General features: G+C 41.0%; 1 protein-coding gene across 4 annotated transcripts in view; it reads left to right on the plus strand.

Annotated features, from left to right (window-relative positions):
- fgd6 (FYVE, RhoGEF and PH domain containing 6) overlaps positions 1–14,223 on the plus strand; it is a 140,813-nt gene that overhangs the window by 91,884 nt on the left and 34,706 nt on the right. For all 4 annotated transcript variants that reach the window (XR_006315036.1, XM_043713308.1, XM_043713310.1 and 1 more), the window contains one exon: positions 13,670–13,816. Coding sequence is in view for 3 of the 4 variants with exons in the window: in XM_043713308.1 (XP_043569243.1) it covers positions 13,670–13,816 (147 nt within the window). In the remaining variant the exon portion in view is untranslated. The remainder of the gene's footprint in view (positions 1–13,669; positions 13,817–14,223) is intronic.

Genomic DNA, 14,223 nt, shown 5'->3' on the forward strand with positions numbered 1-14,223 from the left:
CACACATATCTCCTTTACACTTTTCCACTCTCAACTTGAACTCGTGACCCTTAGTAATTGAGTCTCTACTCTGGGGGCAAAAGCTTCTTACTATCCACCCTGTCTATACCTCTCGTCAGGTCTCCTATCAACCTCCATCTTTCTAATGAAAATAATCTTACTCAACCTCTCTTCATATCTAGTGCCTTCCATACTAGGCAACCTCCTGGTGAACATCCTCTTCACCCTCTCTAGAGCATCCATATCCTTTTGGTAATGTGACAACCAGAACTGTGCGCAATATTCCACATGTGGCCGAACCAAAGTCCTATACAAATGTAGATGTGACCTGCCAACTCTTGTACTCAATACGCTGCCCAATGAAGGGAAAGCATGCCGTATGACTCCTTGACCACTCTATCAACCTGCGTTGCCACCTTCGGGGAACAATGGACCTGAATTTCTCTGTATATCAATTTTCCCCAGGGCTTTTCCATTTACTGTATAGTTCGCTCCTGAATTGGATCTTCCAAAATGCAACACCTCGTATTTGCTCGGGTTGAAGTCCATCTGCCATTTCTCTGTCCAACTCTTCAATCTATCTATATTCTGCTGCATTCTCTGACAGTCCCCTTCACTACCTGCTACTCCACTAATCTTAGTGTCATCTGCAAAATTGCTAACCAGACCACCTGTACCTTCCTCCAGATCATTTATGTTATTACAAACAACAATGGTCTGAACACTGATCCTTGTGGAACACCACTGGTCACAGTTCTCCATTTTGAGAAACTTCCTTCCACTACTACTCTGTCTCCTGGTGCCCAGCCAGTTCTCTATCCATCTAGCTAGTACACCCTGGACCCCATGCGACTTCACTTTCTCCATCAACCTACATGGGGAACATTATCAAATGCCTTACTGAAGTCGATGTATATGACATCTACAGCCTTTCCCTCATCAATCAACTTTGTTGCTTCCTCAAAGAATTCTATTAAGTTGGTAAGACATGACCTACCCTGAACCAAACCATGTTGCCTATCATTGATAAGCCCATTTTCTTCCAAATGTAAGTACATCCTATCCCTCAGTATCTTCTCCAGCTGCTTCCCTACCACTAACGTCAGGCTCACCAGTCTATAATTACCTGGATTATCCCTGCTACCCTTAAACAAGGGGACAACATTAGCAATTTTCCAGTCCTCTGGGACCTCACCCGTGTTCAAGGATGCTGCAAAGTTATCTGTTAAGGCCTAGCTATTTGTTGTGTGTTATGAGTGTGACGTTTTGTAAAATGGTTATGTTAAGGACTGTCCCATTAACCTAAGGTAAATAACTTAATGAGGGTCATGTGACTGCAATCAGTTCTACCTGACACATGTGTAATTGAAATGCAGATACTAGATTTAACATCTGAAAACTTAAGGCAGAGGTAGGTGTTCTTATTGCAGCAGACTTTATTTCCCAGAGACTTTGCACAGGAAAAAGAAAGACTGATGAGGAACAGTAGTGTTATTTCTGCAGTAGGACAGGGCTGCTTTCTCTGTTCGCTGCCAGACTTTGCTGGAGAAAGTTTCTTTGCTGATTGAAGTCAAGGAATCTTCAGTGGTTTAAGAACATGGAAGACTTCACCCAGAAAGACCAGAAGAAATTGCTGGAGCAGGTTAAATGATGAATGTCAGTTTAATACTTCAGAGGACTGAGGGAACCTTTGGGCACTTGATGCTATTGCTTGGTAAAATGGGGAGATTGAACTGTTTAAAAACTGAGAAAAGCTTTGAAAAGACTGAATTCTCTAAAAAGCATGCTTGAAATTACATATGCAACATGGAATGATTAGTTGTTCTAAAATCTTAAGGATTTTCTTTTCTGTAGTTTAGAGTACTCATTGCCTCTGGAGTAGTGTTTTGTTGTTTGTTATTCCTAGTGCCTTACAATTTGAAATCTCTTCATGTCAGTCTCTAGGAATTCAAATATCTTTTAAAAATCTAAGGTGGAGGATGGGGAAAATTTGTAGTTATAGGAGCTGGGTTTTTTTTTGAGATATTTTCAGTGTTGGATCTGATTTCCTCAAATCATAGGAACAGTAATTACTGTTTTACAAGCTGTTGCATTGTTTTAGAACTTTGGTGGGGGGAGAAAAGAGCAAAATAATGGCACTTTAAAAAAGGAGGATGACAGACAAAGGCCACGTGGACATGATTCTAACAAAGAAGGAAACCTTCGCGGCTGTCTGACCCAGCAATGAATCTGAACAGCTAACTGCCTGTGTTGTTTGATTTCAAGTATCTCTGGACATCTAATTTGATCTAAAAAAAATCAACAAACAGCAAAATTCACAGCTGACCTTGGAGAAACCTGTGTCGGAGAGCTCTTTGTAGTGGCTTTTTGAAGTGTAACCTTATTGTTTATTTTGTTAAGTTACAATAGTGAGTGGAGTGGGTTCTTTTTTGATAATGTTTTATTGAGATGTGTCTCTTGATTAAACTTTAAAAATGTAAAACATAGATACTAAGTTAGCCTGGAGCAGTGTTTTTTATAGCAATAAGACACTGCTATTTTCTGGGTCTGTAGATTGTTAAGGTGCAAAGATGGCCTTTAGTATAGCGATTCTGGATCAATGGTGCTGGAAGAGCACAGCAGTTCACGCAGCATCGAGGAGCTTCAGCAAAATCGACGTTTCGGACAAAAGCCCTTCATACCTTTTACCTTTAGTATAGCGATGTCTTCTTCTCACCAGATATGGGAGATAGGTAGAGTTTCTATGTTACTGATGATTATGTCTGCAGGAACTATGTTTAGTTGCGAGTCCTATTGGATTGCATGGATTGGTTGGAGTGGCAATTAAAGGCAATGAGGATATAATTGAGCGGTTTGGCCTTGGGGAGGTTTTTACCAAATGGGTCGCAGTGCTATATAATGACCCAAAGTAGCAGTACTTACTAATGGCATAAGATCACATAGTTTTAGTGTTGGCAGAGGTTGGCATCAAGGGTGCCCTCTTTCATCACTCTTATTTACATTAGTGATTGAACCGCTGGTGAAAGCTATCTGGACGGACTCGAGTATAACGGCCCCGGAGTTAGGATCAGGGTACAAAATTAATTTTATGAAATCAGAAGCCATGCCAGTGGGAGGTCTTATCAGCATATCCAACTTTGCAGATGGAACCCGCTTCCCCTTTCGGTAGTCACAGGGAGGTTTTCTCTGCTTAGGCATTTTTACTACCCCAGTATTTGACCAGTTATATGAAGCTAACTATGTCCATCTGTTAGAGAAAATAAGGCAGGACCTTGGGCACTGGGAAGACATCCCGATATCCTGGTTGGGAAGAATATCTCTGGTCAAGATGAATGTTCTCCCTCGCCTATTATACCCTATGAGAATGCTTCCTTTGATATTGCCGAGGTAAGCGCTGTGTAGGCTTTATGGTTGGCTAGGTTCCTTTGTTTGGCATTATAGACTGTCCCTTATCAAATTAGATAAATTGCAGCTCCCACAAAAAAGAAGGGGGGAATCTAGATTTCCCAGATTTTAGGAAATACCAACTGAGCTCCTTGCTATCATATGTTGGGCCTCTCGTGATCCACAATCAATGTGGTTGGATATCGAGGCTTCCCAGGCAAAATGCCCCCTCATCAACCAATTGTTTATGGATAAGATGAGAACTGTCATGGATCATTGTGAAAGCCCGATTGTTCTAAATACAATCAAAGCTTGGCGGATGATCCAATAGGGTATGGGAATCTACAAAAAACCTCCCCCTTCACTCCTATAGTGGTAATGTTAGGATTTCAGCCAGGCTTGATAGAGATTAGATTAGATTCCTTTCAGAGTGGAAATAGGCACTTTGGCCCAACCAGTCCACACCGACCCTCCGAAGAGTAAACCACCCAGAACCACTTTACTCTGACTAATGCACCTAACACCATGGGCAATTTAGCATGGCCAATTCACCTAACCTGCACATCTTTGGACTGTGGGAGGAAAACCGGAGCACCCGGAGAAAACCCATGTAGACACGGGGAGAATGTGCAAACTCCACACAGACAGTCACCCGAGGCTGGATTTGAACCTGGGACCCTGGTGCTGTGAGGCAGCAGTGCTAATCACTGAGCCACCGTGCTACCCTGATAGATGCTGGCTTTAAACTTTGGGAGTCCAGAGGAATCTCCTGCTTGGAGATCTACAATGAGCTACAATGAGAGTGTGTTGTGTGTTGTAACTTTATTGAAAGTAAATTAAGCTGTCTTGTTATGACTTGATAGAATTCTATTTTGAATATTTATTTTTCTTATTTTTCCTTTTTGTTGTTACTTATCGTATTGTAGTTTCTCTTTATATAGAGTTTTTTTCTTTTCTTATATTTTACTGTGTTTTGGTAGTTTGTAGAGTAGATTAATAGTTTGTTTTCTTTATTTATATTGTTGCTATGTTGCTATTGTATTGTAAAGTGGTTACACTATTTTGTATTAGTTTTTGTAAAAAAAAAACCCAAAACCCTTTTTCTTTTCAATAAAAATATTTATAAAAAAAGGCAATGAGGAATTAGCAAGGGCTCGGGGCTGTGATGGGTGGCAGTTGTAGAAAGGCAGAAAAATAGCAGATAAAGTCAGGAGATGGGTTACCTCCAGGAAAGGGAGGAGAGGGAGGCAGATTGTGCAGGAGTCTCTTGTGGCTAGCCCCATCTCAAGTATGCTGTTTTGGAAAATGTAAGGGGTGAATGGATTCTCAAGTGAGTGTAGCACAGATAGCCAGGTTTCTCATACCAAGGCTGGCTGTAATGTAAAAAGGGTTTCAAGTAATCTATTGTGATGGGGGACTCTGTAATCAGAGGCACAGACAGACACTTTTGTGGCAGACAGCGAGAAATCAGAATGGTGTGTTTCCTCCCTGGTGCCAGGATCAAGGATATATCTGAGAAGGTACAGAATATTCTCAAAGGGGAGAGGGACCAGCAGGAGTAATAGAGTCCTATAGCACGGAGACAGGCACTTTGGCCCAAACTGGTCCACACCGACCAAAATGTCTGTCCGTGCTAAATCCATTTCCCTGCATTTTGTCCATATCCTTCTAATCCTTTCCTATCCGTGTATTTGTCCAAATGCCTTTTAAATGTTGTTAATGTACCCACCTCAACCACTTCCGCTGGCAGCTCATTCCATATACATATCACCCTCTGCATAAAGAAGTTGCCAGTGTGCCGCAACTAGTTAAGAAAACTGGTAAGGAAAAGCCAGGGAACTATAGATCAGTGAGCCTGACATCAGTGGTGGGCAAGTTATTGGAGGGAATCCTGAGGGACAGGATTTTCAAGTATTTGGAAAGGCAAGGATGATTTAGGAATAGTTAACACGGCTTTGTGCATGGAAAATTGTCCTTCACTAACTTGATTGAGTTTTTTTGAAGTAGTACCGAAGAAGATTGATGAGGGCAGAGCAGTGGACATGATCCCTATAATCTTCAGTAAGGCGTTCGACAAGGTTTCTCATGGTAGACTGGTTAGCAAGGTTAGCTCACATGAAATACAGGGAGAACGAGCCATTTGTATACAGAACTGACTCTCGGGTAGAAGACAGAGGGTGGTGGTAGGTTGGCTTTTCAGACTGGAGGCCAGTGGTGTGACCGAGGATTGGTGCTGGGTCCACTACTTTTTTTTTCATTTATATAAATGACTCAGATGATGACATGGTTAGTAAATTTGTAGATGACATGAAAATTGGCAGTGTTGTGGACAGCGAAGAAGGTTACCTCGGAGTACATTGGGATGTTGATCAGATGGGCCAGTGGGCTGAGAAGTGGCAAATGGAGTTCAATTTAGATACATGTGAGGTGTTGCATTTTGGAAAGGCAAATCAGGACAAGACTTACACATTTAATGGTAAGATCCTGGGGAGTGTTACTGAACAAAGAGACCTTGGAGTGCAGGTTCATAGTTCCTTGAAAGTTGCAGGTTGATAGGATAATGAAGAAGGCTTTTGGTATGCTTGCCTTCATTGCTCAGTGCATTGACTATAGGAGGTGAGAGGTCATGTCATGGCTGTACAGAACATTGGTTAGGTCACTTTTAGAATATTGTATGCAGTTCTGGTCTCCCTGCTATCAGAAGGCTGTCGTGAAACTTGAAAGGATTCAGAAAAGATTTACAAAGATGTTGCAAGGCTTGGAGGGTTTGAGCTACATGGAGAGGCTGAATAGACTGGGGCTGTTTTCCCTGGAGCTTTGGAAGCTGAGGGGTGACCTTTTACAAAGGTTTATAAAATCATGAGGGGTATGAATAGGGTCAAAAATATAGGTCTTTTCCCTTGGATGAGGGAGTCAAAACTAGAGGATATAGGCTTATGGTGCAAGGGGAATGATTTAAATGGACCAAAGGGGCAATGTTTTCACACAAAGGGTGGTGTGTGTATGGAATGAGCTGCTAGAGTAAATGGTGGAGGCTGTTACAATTGCAACATTTAAAAGGCACCTGGAAGCGTATAATGAATAAGAAAGGTTTAGAGGGATATGGGCCAAATGCTGGCAAATGGGATTAGATTTATCTATGATATCTGGTTGGCATGGACGACTTGTACCAAAGAGTCTGTTTATGTGCTGTACATCTCAGTGACTCTGTTACTTTAAGTCCCATCCCTACAGGTATTGAAATGCAAATTAGTAAGAGCTAGTGAGAAGACTTTTTCGTTCAAGGCAGCCAATAGAAAATTAATGTAAAAATAAAGGGGTCATATGTTAACCTATTCTTATTAGATGTTTTCTTCTGGGAAGGTGATTTTTGTTTAGTTTAGCATGCTTTTTTTTAGGAATGTCGTTAGGAGCAGAGTTCAAAACGGGTTGCGTTTGGCTATTTATGTGCACCCCTCCTGTCTGACATGCGCTAACTGCTCTGATTACTGTAATGCTGAGTTCACTTTGTGATCTCATATACCTGCATTAGTCACTCGTTGATAGTAACAGAAGGTAATTAAGGGAAAACTAATGTTTCTGCCCACTTGAAGACCAATATTTCACGTGGCCTAGAATTGTTTGCATTTTACCATGTAATTTTCCAGCTCCTCATGCCACAGTAATTTTGTTGCTTTACTTTGTGTACATAATACTTAACATTATCGGATCTTTTTGTTTCTCTCTCTCACTCAAGTTTGCATTTATAAATATATTGTGACCTTGGTAAGTTAAATCTTGTTTGATTTTAGTGAAAGGAAAATCACAGATGATAAATGTTCTTGTTGTCTTTTTTTGAGTACTGGCAGGGAAAAGGTGTATAATGTTGAAATTTAGAGATATGTGATGGCCAAGTTGTGGTTAGTAATGTCCCAAGAACAGCATTGAAAAAAAGACTCAATTTGTTTCAGTGATGTTGAATTGAACGATAATTTTTGTCCAGGGTCCAGGAGGCTGTCCCCAGCTCTTATGAAAAAAACCCCATGGTATGTTTTAGTCATCTGAGAGTAGGTGAAGCCTCCAATTTCTCTTGAAGGATTGTAACTTGCAAAGTAGCACTGAAGTATTAACCTGGATTATGTGTTTTGTATATGCTTCGTGCATGTATTTCATTTCTTATGCTGAATCTTATTATCAGTCAAAATGCAAGTGTACGTAATTGAAGGTGACCTTGTGATGTGGATCAATAATTATTTATAAAACAGTGGATAGATAAAGGGAACATTTCCTGAGAGACAATGCAGTTAATATTGTTTCCCCTGAGAATCTTACTGATGCGCCAATTATTCAGTGTACAGATCATTCTGCTATAACATGCATTTTATTAATGTGAATTCGCTGAAATGCGATTCTAAAGCATGAACTTTTAAAGCGTGTATTGGTTATAATGCAATTTCGGCCCCATTAGTTTAAATGGTGCTGCCATTACGGAAGTTTCTTGTAACATGGGGTTGCAAGAGATGGAACTACTGTGCTATAGCAGAACCAACTGTACATGTAAATAATTTTGTTAAAGGTATAGAAAGTTGTACATGCAAACTTGCAGCTAAAACTAAGTAAGGAAGCACAGTAAGCTATATAAGATGGTGTAAGAGAACATGGACCAAATATGTGAGTGGACCAAACTACAGGTGATGGAATTTAATATGGAAAAGTATAAGTTCATGAATCCAAGAGAGACTCATACTATTGGTTTCTTAATGGCTTAGGGCAGACTACGAATTATAGGAAACCAAAGGGATTTGGGTATCCATGTACATATCTAAAATCTAGTACACAGGAATACAAAATAAAATGTAATCACTTATTTAATTCTCTGTCCCAGAATTGTTAATGAAGATAAATAATTTATTTTTGTCATTTGGGAATGTGGGTCCTAAGTGGTGCAAACTACTGTTAGAATTTTCAATTTTCTGAAGGTCTGACATTTTTTAAAGGGTCAATGTCATTTTGAACAGTGAGCTGAAAATATCTTTTCCAATAAATCATGATTTTAGCTAAATGACATCTGGGAACTAGATGCTGGAGTGTTTGTTGACTGAGTTTTGGAACCCAGAGAGAGAAGAGCACAAGAATCCAATTCATTCAGACAGAAGCGTTCCCCATGGTAGGCTCGTTCAGAAGGTCAGGAGGAATGGAATATAGGGAAATTTAGCTGTCTGGATACAGAATTGGCTGGTTGACAGAAGCAGCGAGTGGTAGTGGAAGGAAAGTATTCTGCCTGGAAGTCAGTGGTGAGTGGTGTTCCACAGGGCTCTGTTCTTGGGCCTCTACTCTTTGTAATTTTTATTAATGACTTGGATGAGGAGATTGAAGGATGGGTCAGCAAGTTTGCAGACGACACAAAGGTTGGAGGTGTAGTTGACAGTATAGAGGACTGTGGTAGGCTGCAGCGTGACATTGACAGGATGCAGAGATGGGCTGAGAGGTGGCAGATGGAGTTCAACCTGGATAAATGCGAAGTGATGCATTTTGGAAGGTCGAACTTGAAAGTTGAGTACAGGATTAAAGACAGGATTCTTGGCAGTGTGGAGGAACAGCAGGATCTTGGTGTGCAGGTACATAGATCCCTTAAAATTGCCACCCAAGTGGACAGGGTTGTTAAAAAAGCGTATGGTGTTTTGACTTTCATTAACAGGGGGATTGAGTTTAAGAGCCGTGAGATCTTGTTGCAGCTCTATAAAACTTTGGTTAGACCGCGCTTGGAATACTGTGTCCAGTTCTGATCGCCCTATTATAGGAAAGATGTGGATGCTTTGGAGAGGGTAGAGAGGAGGTTTATCAGGATGCTGCCTGAACTGGAGGGCTTATCTTATGAAGAGAGGGTGACTGAGCTCTGACTTTTTTCATTGGAAAAAAGAAGGAAGAGAGGGGACCTAATTGAGGTATACAAGACAATGAGAGGCATAGATTGAGTCGATAGCCAGAGGCTTTTTCCCAGGGCAGAAATTGTTAACACGAGGGGTCATAGTTTTAAGCTGTTTGGCGGAAAGTATAGAGGGGATGTCAGAGGCGGGTTCTTTACGCAGAGAGTTGTGAGAGCATGGAATACGTTGCCAGCAGCAGTTATGGAAGCAAAGTCATTGGGGATATTTAAAAGACTGCTGGACATGCATATGGTCACAGAAATTTGAGGGTTCATACATTAGGTTTACCTTACATGAGGATCAATGGTCGGCACAACATCATGGGCTGAAGGGCCTGTTCTGTGCTGTACTGTTCTATATTCTATAAGAGGTCCTTGACTTAAGTAGAGTTGAAACTTTATTGCTGGAACAGCACAGTAGGTCAGGCAGCATCCAGGGAACAGGAGATTCGACGTTTCGGGCACAGGCCCTTCTTCAGGCCCTTGACTTAAGTAACGTTAGTAGATATGCTAAAGTGCTCAGAAATCAGTGAGAGGAAAACTCAAGTAGAGTGGAGGTGCCAGAGGACAACATCAAACAATCCTATAGAAGACATGAGGTCATCAAACTCATGTTGAGTAATAAGTGAATAAAGTTAATAAATCATTTTAAAGGTCTTAGGAAGAGACATAAACTCAAGGAAATAGCACTAAATGAGGTAGAAATTTGCTGAAAATAAACTGATGCAGCTATGCCTCTTGAACAAGAAGCTTTTGCATGGAGAGAGTGTTGACTATTCATTGAAGTTTGAGTATCTGTAAGGAGGTTAAAAGGGTTCTTTCAGACATCTATGATGAGAGAATTCTAAATGGTCTTACATGAAATAATATAGTTTGTGTTTTTGGTCCCATGGGCCAAATGGCCTGCTTTTGTTGTAGAAAGAAATTACATGGTGAACTTTTTACCACAATTGTCAGTGAGATCAGGATCGAGCAGTATATTGCACTCTTTGACCAAGTGTCAAGTTGAGTAATTTTTAAGAGTTCTACCTCTTTATTGAAGTATTCTGAAAGAAAAGTATGGTTTCTTAGTAATTATTCTGGTCATCGCAGTGCTCTGGATACTTTCAGAATCTTCCAAAGACATTAAAAATGAACAGAACTAGAATTTATCTCCAAATATCCTGAGTTCTCTGCCATTTCTTACATTAATATATTTCATATGTTAATATTTTCAGAGGTATGTCAATACAGGAAATTTTTATGTGATCTTTTGAAATCATAATGCATAAATGGACATTAAACAGGAAATGGCCTCATTCCAATTGCAGCTGGCCACTGTGTCGTGGTGGTATCGGAGAGAGAGAGAGGAATAGATGGATTGTGAGATAAAGGGAGGGATGTTGAGAGAGTTGAATAGAAAGAAAGAGATAAAGGATAGATCAAGAGGGACATAAAGATGGGCTAGAGATAGATAAACAGAGTGAAATAGAGAGAAGGGATAGAGAAAAAGCGGTCACAGAGAGAGAGAGACAGAGACAGAGATGGGGTCAGACTTAGGGGGTTCGAGAAAGAGATATTGTGGTAGAGAGAGAAATAGAGAAGGGGAATAGAGGGATGTAGAAAATAAGAAGTGGTGACATATCAAATAAAAAAATCAAAGGAGAGTCACTACCTGAGTTGGAGCATTTCAGATGTAAATAAGTTTGGGTTGCTTCCTTTGGAGTGGTGAAGATTGAGGGGGGGTTTGTAATAGAGGTCTTTGAGTTTGAGGGGCATGGAGAAGGTGTATAGAAAGCAGCAGTTTCCCTTACTCAAAGATTCAGAAACAAGGGGTCATAATTTTAAAGTGAAAGGCAGGAGGTTCAGAGGGGATTTGAGGAAAACTTCCTTTAACAAGAGGATGGAGGGGATCTGGAATGGACTGTCTGGGAGAGTAAGTTGGTGTAAGGGGGTAACTTCACTACTTTAGAAAAATACTTGGATGAGCACTTAAAATGTCATAGCTTTGTGTGATTGAGGGCTTCATGACTTGCCTATTGCAGTAAAATGGGGGTAGTGTAGGTAGACATATATTTTTGGTGGTACATGCTCAATGGGCATGAATCTATGAAGAGTTGTGTTGCTGAGCGGGGGCGGAGGTGATGGTCTCATTGTTATTGCTGGTCTATTAATCCAGAAACTCAGCTAATGTTCTGAGGACCTGAGTTCAAATATTGCCAGTTCAATTTAAAAAAAAGTCAGGAATCAAGAATCTATTGATGACCATGAAACCATTGTCAATGGGAAGGAAATCTGCTTTCTGCATCTGGTCTGGTCTAAATGTGTCTCCAGCCCTATAGCAGTGTAGTTGATTCTGGCCTAACCGGCCATTTCTATGAAGTCTCAAAAAACTGGATCACCTTGTATTGAACCAGGCACTGGAAAAGACAATGGCAGAAACAGCCCTGACGACCCTGCAAAGTCCTCCTTAGGAACATCTGGGGGCGAGTGCCAAAATTGGGGGAGCTGTCTCACAAAATAGTCAAGTAATGTCCTAACGTAGTCATACTCTCTGGAATCATGCCTTACAGACAATGTGCCAGACACCGCCATCACCATCCCTGGATATATCGTGTCCCACCAGCGTACAGGTGGAATACATCGGGAGTTGCCTTGGGAGTGCTCAACATTGACTTTGAGCCCCTTGAAATCTCATGGCTTCAGAAGAAACATGGGCAAGGAATCCTCCTGCTGGTTACCACATACTGCCCTCACTCTGCAGATGAATCAGTACTCCTCCAAGTTGAATTCCACCATGTTGAATAACACTTGGAGAAAACACTGAAGGTGACAGGGGCTCAAAATGTACTTTGAATGGGGGACTTTGATGTCCATCACCAAGAGGTGGCTCAGCAGCAGCACTACTGGTTGAGCTGGGTCCTAAAGGACAGAGCTGTTAGACTGGGTCTGCAGTATTTGGTGAGGGAGCCAAAACAAGACCTCTTTCTCACCAATCTGCCAGCTGCAGATGCATCTGTCCATGACAGTATTGATAAGAGTGACCACCGCACAATCATTAAGGAGATGAAGTCTACCTACAAATTGAGAATAAGCTCTATCATTTTGTGGGCACTATCACCGTGCTAAATGGGACAGACTTCCTACAGATCTAGCAACTCAAGGCTGGACATCAATGAGGTGCTGTGGGCCTCATGGTGGCACAGTGGGAGGAATGGGTGGCATGGTGGCAGTGGTTAGCACTGCTGCCTCACAGCGCCAGAGACCTGGGTGCAATTCCCACCTCAGGCAACTGTCTGTGTGGAGTTTGCACATTCTCCCCGTGTCTGCGTGGGTTTTCTCAGTGTGCTCTGGTTTCCTCCCACAGTCCAAAAATGTGCAGGTTGGGTGAATTGGCCAAACTAAATTGTCCGTAATGTTAGGTGAAGCGGTAAATGTAGGGGAATGGGTCTGGGTGGGTTGCTCTTTGGAGGGTCGGTGTGGACTTGTTGGGCCGAAGGGCCTGTTTCCACACTGTAAGTAATCTAATCTAATCAACAGCAGCAGAATTGTATTCCAGCACAATCTGCAACCTCATGGCCTAGCATATGGTGAGGTGATGGCCTAGTGGTATTATCACTGGATTGTTAATTCAGTCACCCAGTAATATTCTGGGGACCTTGGTTTGAATCCCTCCACGGCAGATGGTGGAATAAAATTATGGAATTCAGAGTCCACTGATGACTATGAAACCATTGCCAGTTATCAGAAAAACCCATCTGGTTCACTCATGTCCTTTAAGGAAGAAATTGCTATCCTTACCTGGTCTGGCCTACACGTGATTCTAGTGCCACAGCAAAGTGGTTGATTCTTAGCTGCCCTCTGGGCAATTAGGGATGAGGAACAAATGCTAGCCTAGTCAGCAACATCCTCATCTTGTGAATGAATTTTAAAAATGTTTTCCTAATCATTTATTTTTAACCAACAGAGGAGCAATGAGGGATAACTAAAGGATTGAACCTTTGAGAACTAAGACCTGATCCTTCCTCTTTACCCTTGTTGTGTCTCAATTAAAGTTAAATAAATACCTAATCTATAATGGAGCACACCTTAGTTTCAGGCCAAGGCAGAGGTCTATGGTGTAGAACTGAAATCTCATAATGCGCTCTTATATCTTGGATTGTTGTACTAGTTATTTAAAATTGTGCCAGAGCTTCTTAGATTTTCATAACCTTTGGTTTTCCTTTTCATGATTCAGGAAGCATTAAATTTCCACTTAATACCACATTCTCGTACATGTTTTAAAAGAAGTAGAAAATATTTTTTATTTAATTTCAATATATTGCAACAGCCTGCAGGTAATGTGGATGATTCAGTTCCTTTTTAGTTTCTGTGCTATTGTGAACTTCTTTCTTCTTTTAGGAAGAACCAGACAAACCAGAACTAAATACACCCCTGGGCACGAAGGCACCCATATGGATCCCTGATCCTCGGGCTACCATGTGCATGATTTGTACATGTGACTTTACACTTACTTGGAGGCGACATCATTGTAGAGCATGTGGAAAGGTTAGTGTTTGATTGCATATTTTATGTTGCTTTGACTCTTACTTTTTGTATCTTTTATTGAGGTACAATTTTTTTTTCTAGTTCTCGCAGTGCCTTCAGAAGGCATTGTAATAATTTCTAAATTATATTCTAATGATTATTTTCTAAATGATAGCTTTGTAACCTGGATGTGGGAATTTCCATTAAGTTTATGCAGTTCCATCAGGTGTACAGTTTGCTATTTTAGACTGTTCCATTAGCTTTCACAGGTAAGCTGGCACCGTGCATAAGGCAAAACTTTTAATACAAAAAAATGTAATTGCATAAACATAGTTCAAAATTCTTACATAAGTAAAATACTGTGGATGCAGAAAATCTGATGCAGAAAACAAGTGCTGGAAATACCCAGCAATTGTGGCACCATCTGT

This window comes from Chiloscyllium plagiosum, chromosome 23, assembly GCF_004010195.1.
Source record: "Chiloscyllium plagiosum isolate BGI_BamShark_2017 chromosome 23, ASM401019v2, whole genome shotgun sequence".
Lineage (NCBI taxonomy): Eukaryota > Metazoa > Chordata > Chondrichthyes > Orectolobiformes > Hemiscylliidae > Chiloscyllium > Chiloscyllium plagiosum.